Source organism: Haliotis asinina, chromosome 16 (assembly GCF_037392515.1).
Source record: "Haliotis asinina isolate JCU_RB_2024 chromosome 16, JCU_Hal_asi_v2, whole genome shotgun sequence".
Taxonomy (NCBI): Eukaryota; Metazoa; Mollusca; class Gastropoda; order Lepetellida; family Haliotidae; genus Haliotis; species Haliotis asinina.
The window spans coordinates 26,088,386-26,102,455 of NC_090295.1; the positions used below are offsets into that span (position 1 = coordinate 26,088,386).

Sequence of the window (14,070 nt, forward strand, 5' to 3'; positions counted from 1 at the left end):
ATTAAACTCTGTCAATTTTTAACCGATAGGCCTCCATTCTTGTTTCCTTTCCACATAAAACGAAACAATTTATCACTGTAATACTTTATTACAATACCATAATAACAATACACAATATACATCCATTATCAGTGTACATATCGGCCAGTCTTTATAACAATATAAATACACGTGCTGAGTATCATCAAACATACTTACACGGTCAAGCCACCCAGCTTTCCTACATAGTCTCAAAAGTGAGAGGTGTGTTTCGTTTCCGGAGCAGAACTCAAAAACCTTTCAATATTTTTCTGCAAAATTTGGTAGATATATCAGTCAGAACCTGAAATGGTGCCTTTTGCTATGTACAGGATCTTGTGAATTATTACTTTCTTGGTTTCCATGGAAATGATGAGAGGTGTGTTTTGTTTCCAGAGCAGAACTCAAAAACTTCTTAATATTTGTCCGTAAAACTTTCTAGATATGTGTGACAGACCTGAAAGTGGTGCCTTTTGGTTTTTAAAGGTTTTTGTGATGTATTATTTTCTCATTTTCCATGGAAACGTTTCAGACTTAGTCTCAAAATGGAGGGATGGGCTTTGTTTCCGGAGCAGAACTCAAAAACCATTCAATATTTTTCTGCAAAACTTGGTAGATATATCAATCTGAACCTATAGTGGTGCCTTTTGCTACTTGCAGGTTTTTGTGATTTCTTAGTTTCTCGGTTTCCATGGCAATGTTTCGGACTTTGTCTCAAAAGTGAGAGGCGTGTTCCGTTTCCGAAACAGAACCCAAAGGGGTGCCTTTTGGTATTTACAGGTTTTTATGATGTATTATTTTCTCGGTTCCATGAACACGTTACTGACTTCGTTTCCAGAGCACATGTCAAAAACCATTTCATATCTTTCAAATGATCTTGGCAGATTTACGAGACAGATCTTCAAATGGTGACTTTTTCTGATTACAGATACATGGCATTTATATTTTTCATGAAATCCATGGAAACAATTCAGATTTGGTCTAAAAACACAATATGTAACTGTCGGATGATTTGTCCTTTCAAATATGTGGGGGCTTGGGGGATATGTCATCTTCTGATGACTCTTGTTCACATTTCCTATCTCCTTACCACTGGAACTGGCGTTAGGCTGAACTTAGAGATGTTTCACACTTTCACATGTCAACTACATAAATTGTCGAGATCAATGGGAACTTTTTTTTTTATTTCAACAGTACCATACTAACCTTCTCTTCCTTACTCGCAAGGTTGTTAGAGAAGAATTGAAGGATGTACACTGTGACTGGACTTCTAGAAGGGTCTTACCATATATACCTTGTCAGTGAACCAACTTCATGGGTCTCCAGGCTAGGGTATGTATTAACCGAAAGGACTTAAACAATGCTATATTGAGGAGCCCCCAGCCCTTACCTGCTGTTGATGTCGCCAGGGTTCATCACTTAGTCAGTTTCGTGAACTATTTGAGCAAGTTTTTTCCAAACTTAAGCGTTGTGTGTGAGCCGCTTGGGAAACTAACCCTCAAAGATGTAGAATGGTGCTGAAAAGACATACATGACAAAGCAGTAGAGAGTGAGAAACAGAGGGTGAGCAATCACCCTGTACTCAAGTTCTTAGAGAGCAATGACCCAGTCACTCTCCAGTATGATGAGTCAGTGAAAAGACTGGGTGCTGCACTTTTCCAGAACGGTCAACCCGTCAGTTTCGCTGGTAAGAGCACTCACAGATGTAGAAACCAGATATGCCCAATCAGAAAAGGAACTCTTAGCAGTTGTCTCTGGGATGGAAAAAATCCACCAGTACATGTACAACCGATCTGAGAGTGTCCAAGGCAACCACAAAGCACTGGAAGTCATAATGGTTAAAGTCATTACATAAGGCACTGAAGCACCTGCAACGCATGATACTGTGCTTGCAATGGTATGAACTTTGCCTCAGGTATAAACTGGGAAAAGAAATTCTTCTTGTTGATACCCGAAGCAGAGCTCCCATTGCAGGCTGAAGGAAGAGGTAGACTATGTTCCAGTTGCTCCAGAGAGTGCAGAGAGAAGAAATTAATTAACATACAGTGGAGGCCAAAGATCTTCAAACTTAGTATGACAACATCTGGCAAGGATTGCCAGATCTAATCTCCAAAGTACTAGAAGTCGTTAAACTATACTATCATGCCTGGGATTACCTTCCGGTTAAAGATGGACTGATATTTGGAGGGTACAGAGCAGTGATCCTCCCAAATCTTGGAAAGGATATGCTCTCCAAAGTTCTCTGCAGAGCCTGAGAACATCTACTGCCTGGAATCAATGCAGAACTTTATGTTGTTGTAAAAACACAGAACAACCAAAGAAACCAGCGATCACTCACAATGTACATGACCAACCATGGGCTAAAGTTGGTTCTCATCTGTTTGTATTAGATCATCACAACTTCAGTCGACTACTTCTAAAATTTGTGTCAGACTGACTATGTTCCCAATGCACACTCTCCAATAGTGGACAACAAGATCAATAGACAGTTGCCAGAAATAGCATACCTGATGTCTGTGTCACAGACAGTGGAACCAATATTCATGTAATGAATTCAGAAAACTTGCCCAAATCTGGGACTTCAGTCATGTTACTACATCACCAGCCTACCCTCAAAGCAATGGACAGGCAGAGCAAGCTGTCAAGACAGCGAAAAGTTGTTAAATTGTGAAAGGTGTGATCTAAATTTGATAATCAAATATGGTTTGAGAGGTCATTTCCCAACAATAATTACATACATACTCATATACACACACCACTTAATATGAATCATAATTGTCCTGTTTTTGACCTTGAAAGGGATCAGTATTCAGAATCTGATAATCTGAAATTCACGTTAATCTGACAATTTGTTGTGCAATGTACGAAGTCTAATTAAGGAGACTTGTCTGGTGTTAAGAAATATGAAACAACAGGCTGAACTTTTTGAAAGGTAAAATGGTTGTTACAGGTCAGTCATACCACATCAATCAGTATGGTGCTATGGGAGAACCACTCCTAATTTATATGACAAAAGCTGTGAACCACTATTGTATACATTTACATGAAATATTAGTGTAGGCTAATACATCTTATGTGATGTACTAGTGCAGGCTTATACATCTTTATGTGATGTACTGGTGCAGGCTTATACATCTTTATGTGATGTACTGGTGCAGGCTTATACATCTTTATGTGATGTACTGGTGCAGGCTTATACTTCTTTATGTGATGTACTGGTGCAGGCTTATACACCTTTATGTGATGTACTGGTGCAGGCTTATACTTCTTTATGTGATGTACTGGTGCAGGCTTATACATCTTTATGTGATGTACTGGTGCAGGCTTATACATCTTTATGTGATGTACTGGTGCAGGCTTATACATCTTTATGTGATGTACTGGTGCAGGCTTATACTTCTTTATGTGATGTACTGGTGCAGGCTTATACATCTTTATGTGATGTACTGGTGCAGGCTTATACATCTTTATGTGATGTACTGGTGCAGGCTTATACATCTTTATGTGATGTACTGGTGCAGGCTTATACATCTTTATGTGATGTACTGGTGCAGGCTTATACTTCTTTATGTGATGTACTGGTGCAGGCTTATACATCTTTATGTGATGTACTGGTGCAGGCTTATACATCTTTATGTGATGTACTGGTGCAGGCTTATACTTCTTTATGTGATGTACTGGTGCAGGCTTATACATCTTTATGTGATGTACTGGTGCAGGCTTATACATCTTTATGTGATGTACTGGTGCAGGCTTATACATCTTTATGTGATGTACTGGTGCAGGCTTATACATCTTTATGTGATGTACTGGTGCAGGCTTATACATCTTTATGTGATGTACTGGTGCAGGCTTATACATCTTTATGTGATGTACTGGTGCAGGCTTATACATCTTTATGTGATGTACTGGTGCAGGCTTATACTTCTTTATGTGATGTACTGGTGCAGGCTTATACATCTTTATGTGATGTACTGGTGCAGGCTTATACATCTTTATGTGATGTACTGGTGCAGGCTTATACTTCTTTATGTGATGTACTGGTGCAGGCTTATACATCTTTATGTGATGTACTGGTGCAGGCTTATACATCTTTATGTGATGTACTGGTGCAGGCTTATACATCTTTATGTGATGTACTGGTGCAGGCTTATACATCTTTATGTGATGTACTGGTGCAGGCTTATACATCTTTATGTGATGTACTGGTGCAGGCTTATACATCTTTATGTGATGTACTGGTGCAGGCTTATACTTCTTTATGTGATGTACTGGTGCAGGCTTATACACCTTTATGTGATGTACTGGTGCAGGCTTATACTTCTTTATGTGATGTACTGGTGCAGGCTTATACATCTTTATGTGATGTACTGGTGCAGGCTTATACATCTTTATGTGATGTACTGGTGCAGGCTTATACATCTTTATGTGATGTACTGGTGCAGGCTTATACATCTTTATGTGATGTACTGGTGCAGGCTTATACTTCTTTATGTGATGTACTGGTGCAGGCTTATACACCTTAATGTGATGTACTGGTGCAGGCTTATACACCTTTGTGTAATATACTGGTGCAGGCTTATACATTTTTATACCACCGTCATCTAAGGCGAGGGGATACAGTCGACGCCTCGTCCGTCCATCCGTCCATCCGTCCATCCATAATCATTTTGTTGCCAGAGTATAACTCAGAAACTGTTCAATATTTTTAGACCAAACTTGATAGATATAATAATCTCAACCTATGGTTGTGCCTTTTGCTATTAACAGAGTTTTGGCATTATTATTTCTTTTGTTTTTATGGAACATTTTGGTGTTAGTCTAATGGTGGGGTGGGCTTCGTTTCCGGAGCAGAACTCAACATTTTTCTGCAAAACTTGTTACATACATCATTCAGAACCTAAAGTGGTGCCTTTTAGTATTTACAGGTTTTGTGATATATTATTTTCTTGGTTTCCATGGAAATGTTTCGGACTTCGTCTCAAAATTGAGGGATGGGCTTCGTTTCTGGAGTAGAAGTCCAAAACCGTTCAATATTTTTCGGCATAATTTGGTAGATATACAAGGGGATGTCAATAAGTTTTGAGCCTTGAACATTTTTCATACCCAGGTGTCACAGCCGATGGTATGACATTGAACCTTGGGGTATAGCTGATGTGATATATAAGTTTTGGTATCCTTCTCTCAGAAGTTATTGAACAGCTCACATTGACAGAAAGAGACCCACCTCGTGGCAGTGAAAATGAATAAAATTGAGTATAGAGCAGTAATTAAGTTTTTAGTTCTTGAAGGAAACTCGGTGAAGAACATTGAAGAAAGGCTTTCAGCAGTTTATGGGAGGTCTTCCCCTTCATCTGCTACCATCAAACGATGGGTCAATGAATTTAAGTATGGTAGAGAGAGTCTTGAAGATGACCCCAGTCCAGGTCGCCCAACAACAAGCACTAGTCAGGAAAACATTGACAGAGTGCATAGACTTGTGCTGGAAAATCACACTCCACGAGTAAGAGGAGACCACAGGCATTTCACACGGATCCATCGAGACAATTCTTCATGAACATCTCGTCATGTCTAAGGTGTGCGCAAGATGGGTGCCAAGAATGCTTACAGATGAAATGAAGCAAACAAGGGTCACCATAAGCAACTCCATGCTAACCAGATACAACAAGAATCCAGAAGATTTTCACTTTAGGCTAGTAACCTGTGATGAAACAAGAATCCATGGAATGGAAACATGTCACTTCTCCCAGGACCAAAAAGTTCAAAGCCTCCAGATCAGTGCAGAAGGTATTGGCGACAGTCTTCTGGGATGGCTAGATAGCATCCACATAGATTACTTACCAAACGGAAGAACAATGAATGGAGAATATTACGCTAACTTGTTGAGGCAAGTGTGACAGTCAATCAAGGAGAAGCGCCGGGGCGAGATCAGACGTGGTATTCTTCTACATCAAGACAATGCTCCATTACACACCTCTCGCGTTGCAGCTGCTGCTGTCCATGAATGCGGGTACGAAATCTTGCCACATCCCCCCTACTCTCCAGACATGGCACCAAGTGATTACCATCTGTTCCCAAATCTCAAGAAACACTTGCGTGGTTGTAGATTTCAGGATGATAATGAGCTTATTGCTGCTACTGAGGCTTGGTTTGAGGACCAAAATGGCGCCTTCTACAGAGATGGCATCAGCGCCTGACAGAAAAGATGGAACAAGTGTCTTGACTCACAAGGGGACTATGTTGAAAAATAAATGTGGTTCATACCAATATTTTGTGTTTTTCTATGCAAGGCTCAAAACTTATTGACATCCTCTGGTATCTATCAGAACCTGACATGGTGCCTTTTGCTATTCACAGGTTTTTGTGATTTCTTAGTTTCTTGGTTTCCATGGAAACAATTCAGACTTTGTCTCAAAAGTGAGAGGTGTGTTTCATTTCCGGAGCACATCTCAAAAAGTTCCTAATATCTGTCAGCAAAACTTGGTAGATATATGTGGCAGACCCCAAAGTGGTGCCTTTTGCTATTTACAGGTCTTTGTGATTTATAATATTCTGGGTTTCCATGGAGAATGTTTCAGACTTAATCTCAAATTGGAGAGATGGACTTCGTTTCCGGAGCACAGCTCAAAAACTTCTAAATATATTTCTGCAAAACTTGGCAGATATGTAGGGGAGACCTTAAAGTGGGGCATTTTGCTATTTACAGACTTTATCATTTTCCCAGTTTCCATGGAAATGATTCTGACTCAAAATGGAGAGATGGGCTTTGTGTTCGGAGCAGACTCAAAATATATTCAAGATGTTACAGCAAAAGTTAGCGGATATTTGAGGCAGACCACAGAGTGGTGCCTTTTGTTATTTACAATGTTTTGGCATTTTTATTTTTCCTGGTTTCCATTGAGACAATTCTGACTTTGTTTCCAGAGGACAACTTGAAAACTTTTTGATATCTTTCAACAGATCTTGGCAGATATAGGAGACAGATCTTGAAGTGGTGCCTTTTGCTGTTTACAGATACAGTGGAAGCTGTCTTCCTCGGACCCTAAGGAACTCCGTTTTCTACATAATTTGAACCGAATTGTTGGTCCCGGCAGAAGTTTACTTAGTTATCATTACATATGGGCTAACTAATTCGGACTTCATGTAACTCGGATTTCGGACTGAAATTTCCGCCCTTCAAGGTAATTTACTATGAAAACATCTCTAATTAACTCAGACTAGCAGGACTGCCTGAGGCAGAAGTGCTTTGTAGTTAGCCGATTACCGACTTCAAACGGATTATCAGGTGTGATGTTAACCAACTAACAAAAGGAATTAACAAAGAAGTTGACACGACTACGTACTCACTCAGTGTCATTTTGATGTTATGCGATTTTGTTGAAAAAATACGATACTCCAGTAATTTCTCATCAGTGACAAAATGCCTGAACCATTGATACGTTGTATTTCTGTGGAGAAGATTGAATCACATGCACTTCCGTACAAGGGCATTACCCCGCGAAACAGAGAGTAACACGAAAACATGGTACGTTACTTCTAGTGCTCGTGCTTACGGACAAGACACGAAATGTGTGTTGCATTGGAAACCACCGGACGACAGAGCATTCTAACAATAAATTATTTATAAAAGATAAGGTGATATTTATTGATGGAATTACAGTTTTGATAATCTGATGAATACGCAATAATGTCCATAATCACCTTTTGCGCTATTAACACGAAAACATGTTACACCATGGTAAAATTACCATGCATCTTGAGGTCAGGGGAGCTAACTCTTGACTCTCACCAGTCCAATTCGGACTCCTAGTAATTCAGACACAAAAGTCCCAGTCGAGTCGAGTCCGAATTAGGCAGCTTCCACGGTATATGGCATTTATATTTTTCATGACTTCCATGGAAACGGTTCCAACTTAATCTAAGAAAACATCAAGTAACTGTCAGATGACTTGTCCTTTCAAATATGTGGGGGCCTGGGGGGGGATATGTCATCTTCCGATGACTCTTGTTATGTGATGTAATAGTGCAAGCTTATATGCTATTTCATTTGAAAAGTCAATCACAATGACGTCAAGAGTCCACAAACAGGACAGGGGTCAAACGACCATGTCACAAGTGCTAAATAATGGGTATGTCCACCATCGGCATTGAGAACAGCAGTGCATCGACGACGCATAGAGCCTATCAAACGTTCAAGGAAGGCTTGTGGGATGTCATGCCAGATTCTCTCAAGTTTTGTTGCAAGGTCAAGGACATTATCTAGCGGATTAGCAAGACGGTGTGGGCGTCGATCCATCTCGTCTCAAACTTTTTTGTATCAGGGAGAGATCTGGTGAATTTGCAAGCCCAGACAGTAAGTCTGTGGTGTTGCAAGAAATCCATAACAACCCTTGCCGTATGAGGGCGGGCATTGTTCTTTTGGAACGTTAACCCAAGGCCGTGACGTTGCAGAAAAGGAATTGCCACAGGTCAAAGAATCTGATCCCTTTAGTCCACACCAGCTAAGTTGCCCTGACCAATCACCAAATGAGTTTTTTAGCGTGTTGTTATTCCACCCCAGATCAACCTGGATCCATCATCGCCACCAAAACAATTCTTCTCCAAGACACATGCCTGTGTATAACATTCTTCCACGTGTCTGTAGTCACGTTGACGTCCATCACTATGGGCAATGTTAAACCAGGACTCATCTGTGAAAACTTCATTTCTCCACCAAAACAAGGGTTTGTGGACATGATTTAGGCACCACATTCGGCAAGCTTGTCAAAGATGTTGTGTCAAGATAGGTCGTATGGCGGAATGTTGTGGTGTGATACCATGATGACATAAACGTTGTCAAACTGTGTTGGGGTGAATACGGCAAAGTCCTGAGATGGTCTGGGCAGTCATCAGTGCAGTCTGAAACCTGTGTTGAAGATGTGTGACCCTTATCCATCTGTCCTGTCTTGCTGTTGGTAGACATGGACATCCAGAATGTGACTGATTGATGACGTCATTTGTTTTCTGGTAGATTCTTAGCAGTGCAGAAACGGTGTTCAGGTGGCAGTGGAAATGTGCAGCCACTTATCGTTGAGTTAAGTTTTTGAATGATCGCAAGGGCAGGAGTTGAGCTTTCCAAAGTGACAGTATTTTGTGGTAATTATTTGCTCTGTTTCTCATTCCCAGAATGCACGTGCAACAACGTATTGCATGTCTCAAGGATGAAACCACTGACGTTATGGAACGTAGCACATGCATGGATGTTGGATACATGTCACTAATCTCTGGGTCTAAATCCTTATATGTCTACACATGTTTGATAAATTTAAATTTTAGATTTTTGTATCCACAGTTTCTTTATGTGCCTAGTATACATAATATTGGTGCAGGTTTACAAATAAATTCATGTGAAATACTGGTGCAGACTTATACATTTACAGGAAGTACTGGGGCAGACTTATGTACATCAAATCCTCCAAGTGCAATTTTTATCAACAAATTAAGTAATTGTTAAAAGTTACAGTAGAATGAGAGAAACTTCCCTCAGTAATTTGTATGATGTATACAGAAGGAGTACCAGTCTGCACAGCGCTTTGTAAATGTGTCACAACTCATGAACAAGTTATAATACTTTGTATAACATTTACTGTTTAACCATATATATAAGTTCAGCTTGGTATGGTCAGAGTAGGGAATTATATAAGTACCATATTTGTAACCTTTAACATGTTTAAAAGGTTTTCTTGTGCTGGTACTGATCAGACAGCAATTTGGCAAGTTTCCTATGTATTCTTTGAATCTTCACAGAAAAGATATGCCGGAATATATCTGAAAGGTTCTTAAGCTCTGCTGACCTGGTTTATATTTTCAGATATGTAACAGCTGATACATAATCTAAGGTTGCCAAGTAAAGTGGTTTTATCAATGACATGTGACACTGTACAGGTGTAAGATCAACTGGCCAGTACAGTAAGCCTTCAAGATGGCTACACACAGTGTGCGTCAGTTGGTGGTTCTGGTCTTCCTGCACCTGTTGGGCAGGAGCAGGTCAGCCAACAGTAGTGAGGATATGACACAAGTGACCAGTCAGCTGCTGAAACTGGTGGAAGGGTTACAAGTGAAAACCTCAACAAAATTTATTCCATTTATGGAACTGCAGAAAGATAAGGGGTTGTATGGAAGTGATGTCAAACTGAACTTCCACGGCCCTCCTGATATGGCCATGGTCAGACAAGACATGAAGCTATTTGACAACAACATGTTTGTCACCTCATGGGTGACTTCATGTTTGTTAGAGGCATTTAAGTATGGTGCAACCCAAGCACCATCTTCTGAACAGCTTCAAATGGCTCTGTCAGCTGTAAATAAATTCAGAAATAGGAACACACCCCATACAAACTCCCTGATGGTATTTTGGCCACAAGTGTACAATGACAGTGTACGAACATTTCAAAGTACTCCACAAAACCTGATCAGTATGTACAAACTGATGGAACGTCTCCCTTTGAGTGGACTAGAAAAACTTCTCAAGTGGTTTGGACTTTCAAATCTGGAGCATATCATAGAAGACATAATGAACATGGAGTAAGTATCATTCGGATTCTTTGTTTCTAGTATTGTCTGTCTCAGAGTCCCTGAACCACATTATTTCCCTTCTGCCTAGCTCTTTCTGCGATGATAAAGCCTTACATGAAGTATAGATTTCCTTAGGTTCTGAAACTCCCTTCTCACTGGGGCTCCATTTCAGTTTAAAACAAATTATTTGTTTCTGTCTATTTATCAGTTAAACATTAGTCTAATTCTACAACAACACATTTGAAAAATGATTCAGGCAAGGTAGATATTCTTGTAGCAGTACCTACTAAGTGTTACTAAGATGTATAGTGATGATCAGATGGTTGGTTGATGCAGATGATCTGACACTGCCCTTGATGTACAGTGTCTGTACCTCTCACAGAACATGGTATGAGATGTTGTTGCCAAACCTGGTCTTTCTGAACAGAACAGTCAGTACAGAGTCTGAATATGAGATTTTAGCCTGTTAGACTAGGTTGTTGTGATATCCAGAGAACCCCCCAAAATGGAGCTGCATTCTTTGCTTATGTCACATGAAAGTTATGTCCTATTAGTTCAGTTTCAGCTTGGAGGTATATGTATGTGTTTAAAGGTTTTGATTAGGCCACTGAGCAACCATCCTGGATATCACCTAGGGTATGCATTCCGATAAGTCTCCACTAAAACCTGGATGGAGGAGTTCTTGCATACCAAGTATATGTTTTTTTTAAGTTTCGGGCCTATCAATTTGTATATAAGATCTGAGTGGCATTGCTTACAAATGTTTGCAGTTGCAATTGCTACCTTTGTTGACCCAGGCAAGCATGGTTGTCGAGGGTATAGTGGATATTCATTGGAACGTATACCCTAGAGACATCAAGGAATCTGAGTAACTGACCATGTGTAATGAAAAGTTGAATATAACTATCCAAATATTTGGAAACACAAGAAAGTTCTTTTTTTCCCTAATATACATTGAACTATTTCTTAATTTCAGAGGCATTTTTCTTAATGCCTTCAGGATACCTCCTGATTTCGATGACACTTTTGTAAACCTTGGTTTGGGAGCACTTTTAACAGACCTCAAGTCATCATTTCCCAACGAGCAGGCTCAGTGGTCACTTGATAATGCCAACCTCTCCTCAATCTTTGATGCCCTGAAGCACTATGCTTACAGGCCATTTTCCAATGAGAGTAGAGTAAACACCATTGATCCGAGAACTTATTTCTATCTGAGAAAATTCTTGGAAAAGGCTGGGTCATCTGGGCAGGATGTGGCACTTGTGTCAACTTGGGTAAGCATTATCGGATGCTCCTTTATCAGAGGAGGAAACTTTGTTTATGTACAAATTATTTCATCTTACCTCTTGGGATGTGGCTTGCAATTCTAGTCCAGGAATGATGCAATCATGTTATTAACAGTTGTGTTCTGTATTTGTCAAAGTTTACAAATTGATACATGGGAATTACAGTGGCTGTACAAAATAATGTGGCTGTGAAAAGTAAATGGTAATATAATATAAACAGTCATTATAGCAGTGATGACATTGCTGATTATGTTCACCTCACTGTGACTCAGCTCATGGTTTCAAACTAGACCTAATCTAAGAATCAATGGTGAATGTTCACATGACTGCTGGTCTGTTTTGTAATTTGAGATGCAATGTAAGCTAGTTATTAGTGGTGGCTTGTGGTCTTGTGCATAAAGCTATGGTCACAATCAGGTGAAATTAAGCAGCGATGACACGGACAGTGCTCGGATGGGTAACCGGCAGCTTAACTCCTGAGAGTTTCTAGGAGTTCAGTGCTGCCCCACAACAAAGCACATGACCCATGTGGTCTCACCCTAGGCAAGTTTGTTCAAAATTGCCTCTGCCCACCCAGTAGAAAAAGAGTACCCGGTGGAATATGTCAGGTAACTATAACCTTCTAGCACCTAACAAGCAGCTTGGGTTATCTGGGGTAATAATATGCTACATTGGAATATTCTCTCAATCTATTTCTATTAAGGCTGTCTACAACTTGTATGTAAATATTTGTATAATATTTCATATGTAAATATTTGTAGTATGTTTCATATTCATCAAGCAGTATCAGGTGGTCAGACTTGTCAGGTTGACACTTGTCAGTATATCCCAGTTGTTTATGTTGTTCATCATTGGATTGTGTTGTCCAGACTCCATTATTTACAGACCAACTATCAGTGGGATATTGTTGAGTGCAACAACAAACCAACCATAATTGTAGGCTACAAGTGTATGTGGATGACAGCCCCTTTAATTCAAGACCGTTTCCATAAAGGTTTTTGTATCGTTTTCAAGTGCTAATGACTCATTTGAAAAGGATACAAGAACCTGTATTGAAACATCATGCTCTTGAATTAAAGAAAGTGTCATCCATATATACTTAGTCTGTCCGACTTCCAACTTCACAAGCGCAACTGAACAGCACAGAGTTAGATTTGAAGTGATACATTTTACAGGCATGTGGCCTGTCAATGTTTCTAATATAAAGTGATTTCTATTTACAGTATGTTTATGTAGCTGAAGTATCTATAGCCTGGCAGAAAATGTTTCAGGACGGTGTTTGGTAACTTTACTTTAAAAGTATAAGCATTCTGGTCATGAAAATAGGCAGGTCACATGTCACCTTCTTACATTATGTTCAGCAGGTCATGTCACATGACTTGTAGCACATGCATTTTGCATTAGTTAACGGTGTCAATACCAGTGTAGGGCAGAAGGGGTCATCTCGTAGAACCTTGTTCTTCAACATATATCAATGGCATAGGAAGGTGGTGGTTTGTGCTGTAACACAAGCTCATACAACACTGGTTTTGTTGCTTTTCTGGAAGGGCTGTGATCAGTTGTTCTTCTACATACTGTGTATAGACAGCCCCGTTCATTTCCGTATGGTAGTTGGTGGACTTAGATTTAAATACCAAATCACACCCAGGCAGAAATCCTTTATGTAAGCCAGCATGCAGAACTATAAGTCTCTGTCTCTACCAGCTGGTAGCTTTCGCTTTGGTTCCTGTCTGTCAGGATGCTGCCATTGGTAAGATGCTGTATGGGAGGCATTTACCCATGTCTCGTCAAGATACATCGTAACCATCTGCGCGTTTTTTTTTCTAATTGTTCTCAAATAATTTATTCTTGATTTTACAATGTCATGCCATTCACAAATGGCAAGTTTTATCCCCTGAACACTTTTATATCAAGTAACCAAATTTCAGCAACAATTTGCAAAAATGGTATAACGAGAGACATCAAGCTGGTGGTCTTGAGCAAGGATTTGTTTCAATTGATGTACCAACATGTGATCATTTTGACATGTTTGTTTTCTAATTATGTCCCTGACAAGCCTTTGATCAAAACTATTCAGTTTTAATTTCCTACCAACTTTTGAGATGGTCCCTGGAATGTCCGTAGATGAGGCATGGATAATTCCACTCAACACACCCTTTGAGAGATCCAAGGCATGTTGGGTCCGTTTGAAATACTTTTCAGGAGCTGCACA

The 14,070-nt window shown here is 39.9% G+C and overlaps 1 protein-coding gene across 4 annotated transcripts in view; it reads left to right on the plus strand.

Annotated features, from left to right (window-relative positions):
* The window catches only part of LOC137268944 (uncharacterized), a 280,426-nt gene that overhangs the window by 250,251 nt on the left and 16,105 nt on the right, over positions 1 to 14,070 (plus strand). The window contains exons 2-4 of one of the 4 annotated variants that reach the window (XM_067803567.1): positions 7,033 to 7,199; positions 9,869 to 10,581; positions 11,549 to 11,846. In XM_067803567.1, coding sequence (XP_067659668.1) covers positions 9,980 to 10,581; positions 11,549 to 11,846 — 900 coding nt within the window. In that variant the 5' untranslated portion in view covers positions 7,033 to 7,199; positions 9,869 to 9,979. The remainder of the gene's footprint in view (positions 1 to 7,032; positions 7,200 to 9,868; positions 10,582 to 11,548; positions 11,847 to 14,070) is intronic. The other 3 variants (XM_067803570.1, XM_067803568.1, XM_067803569.1) reach the window with 3 other exon arrangements.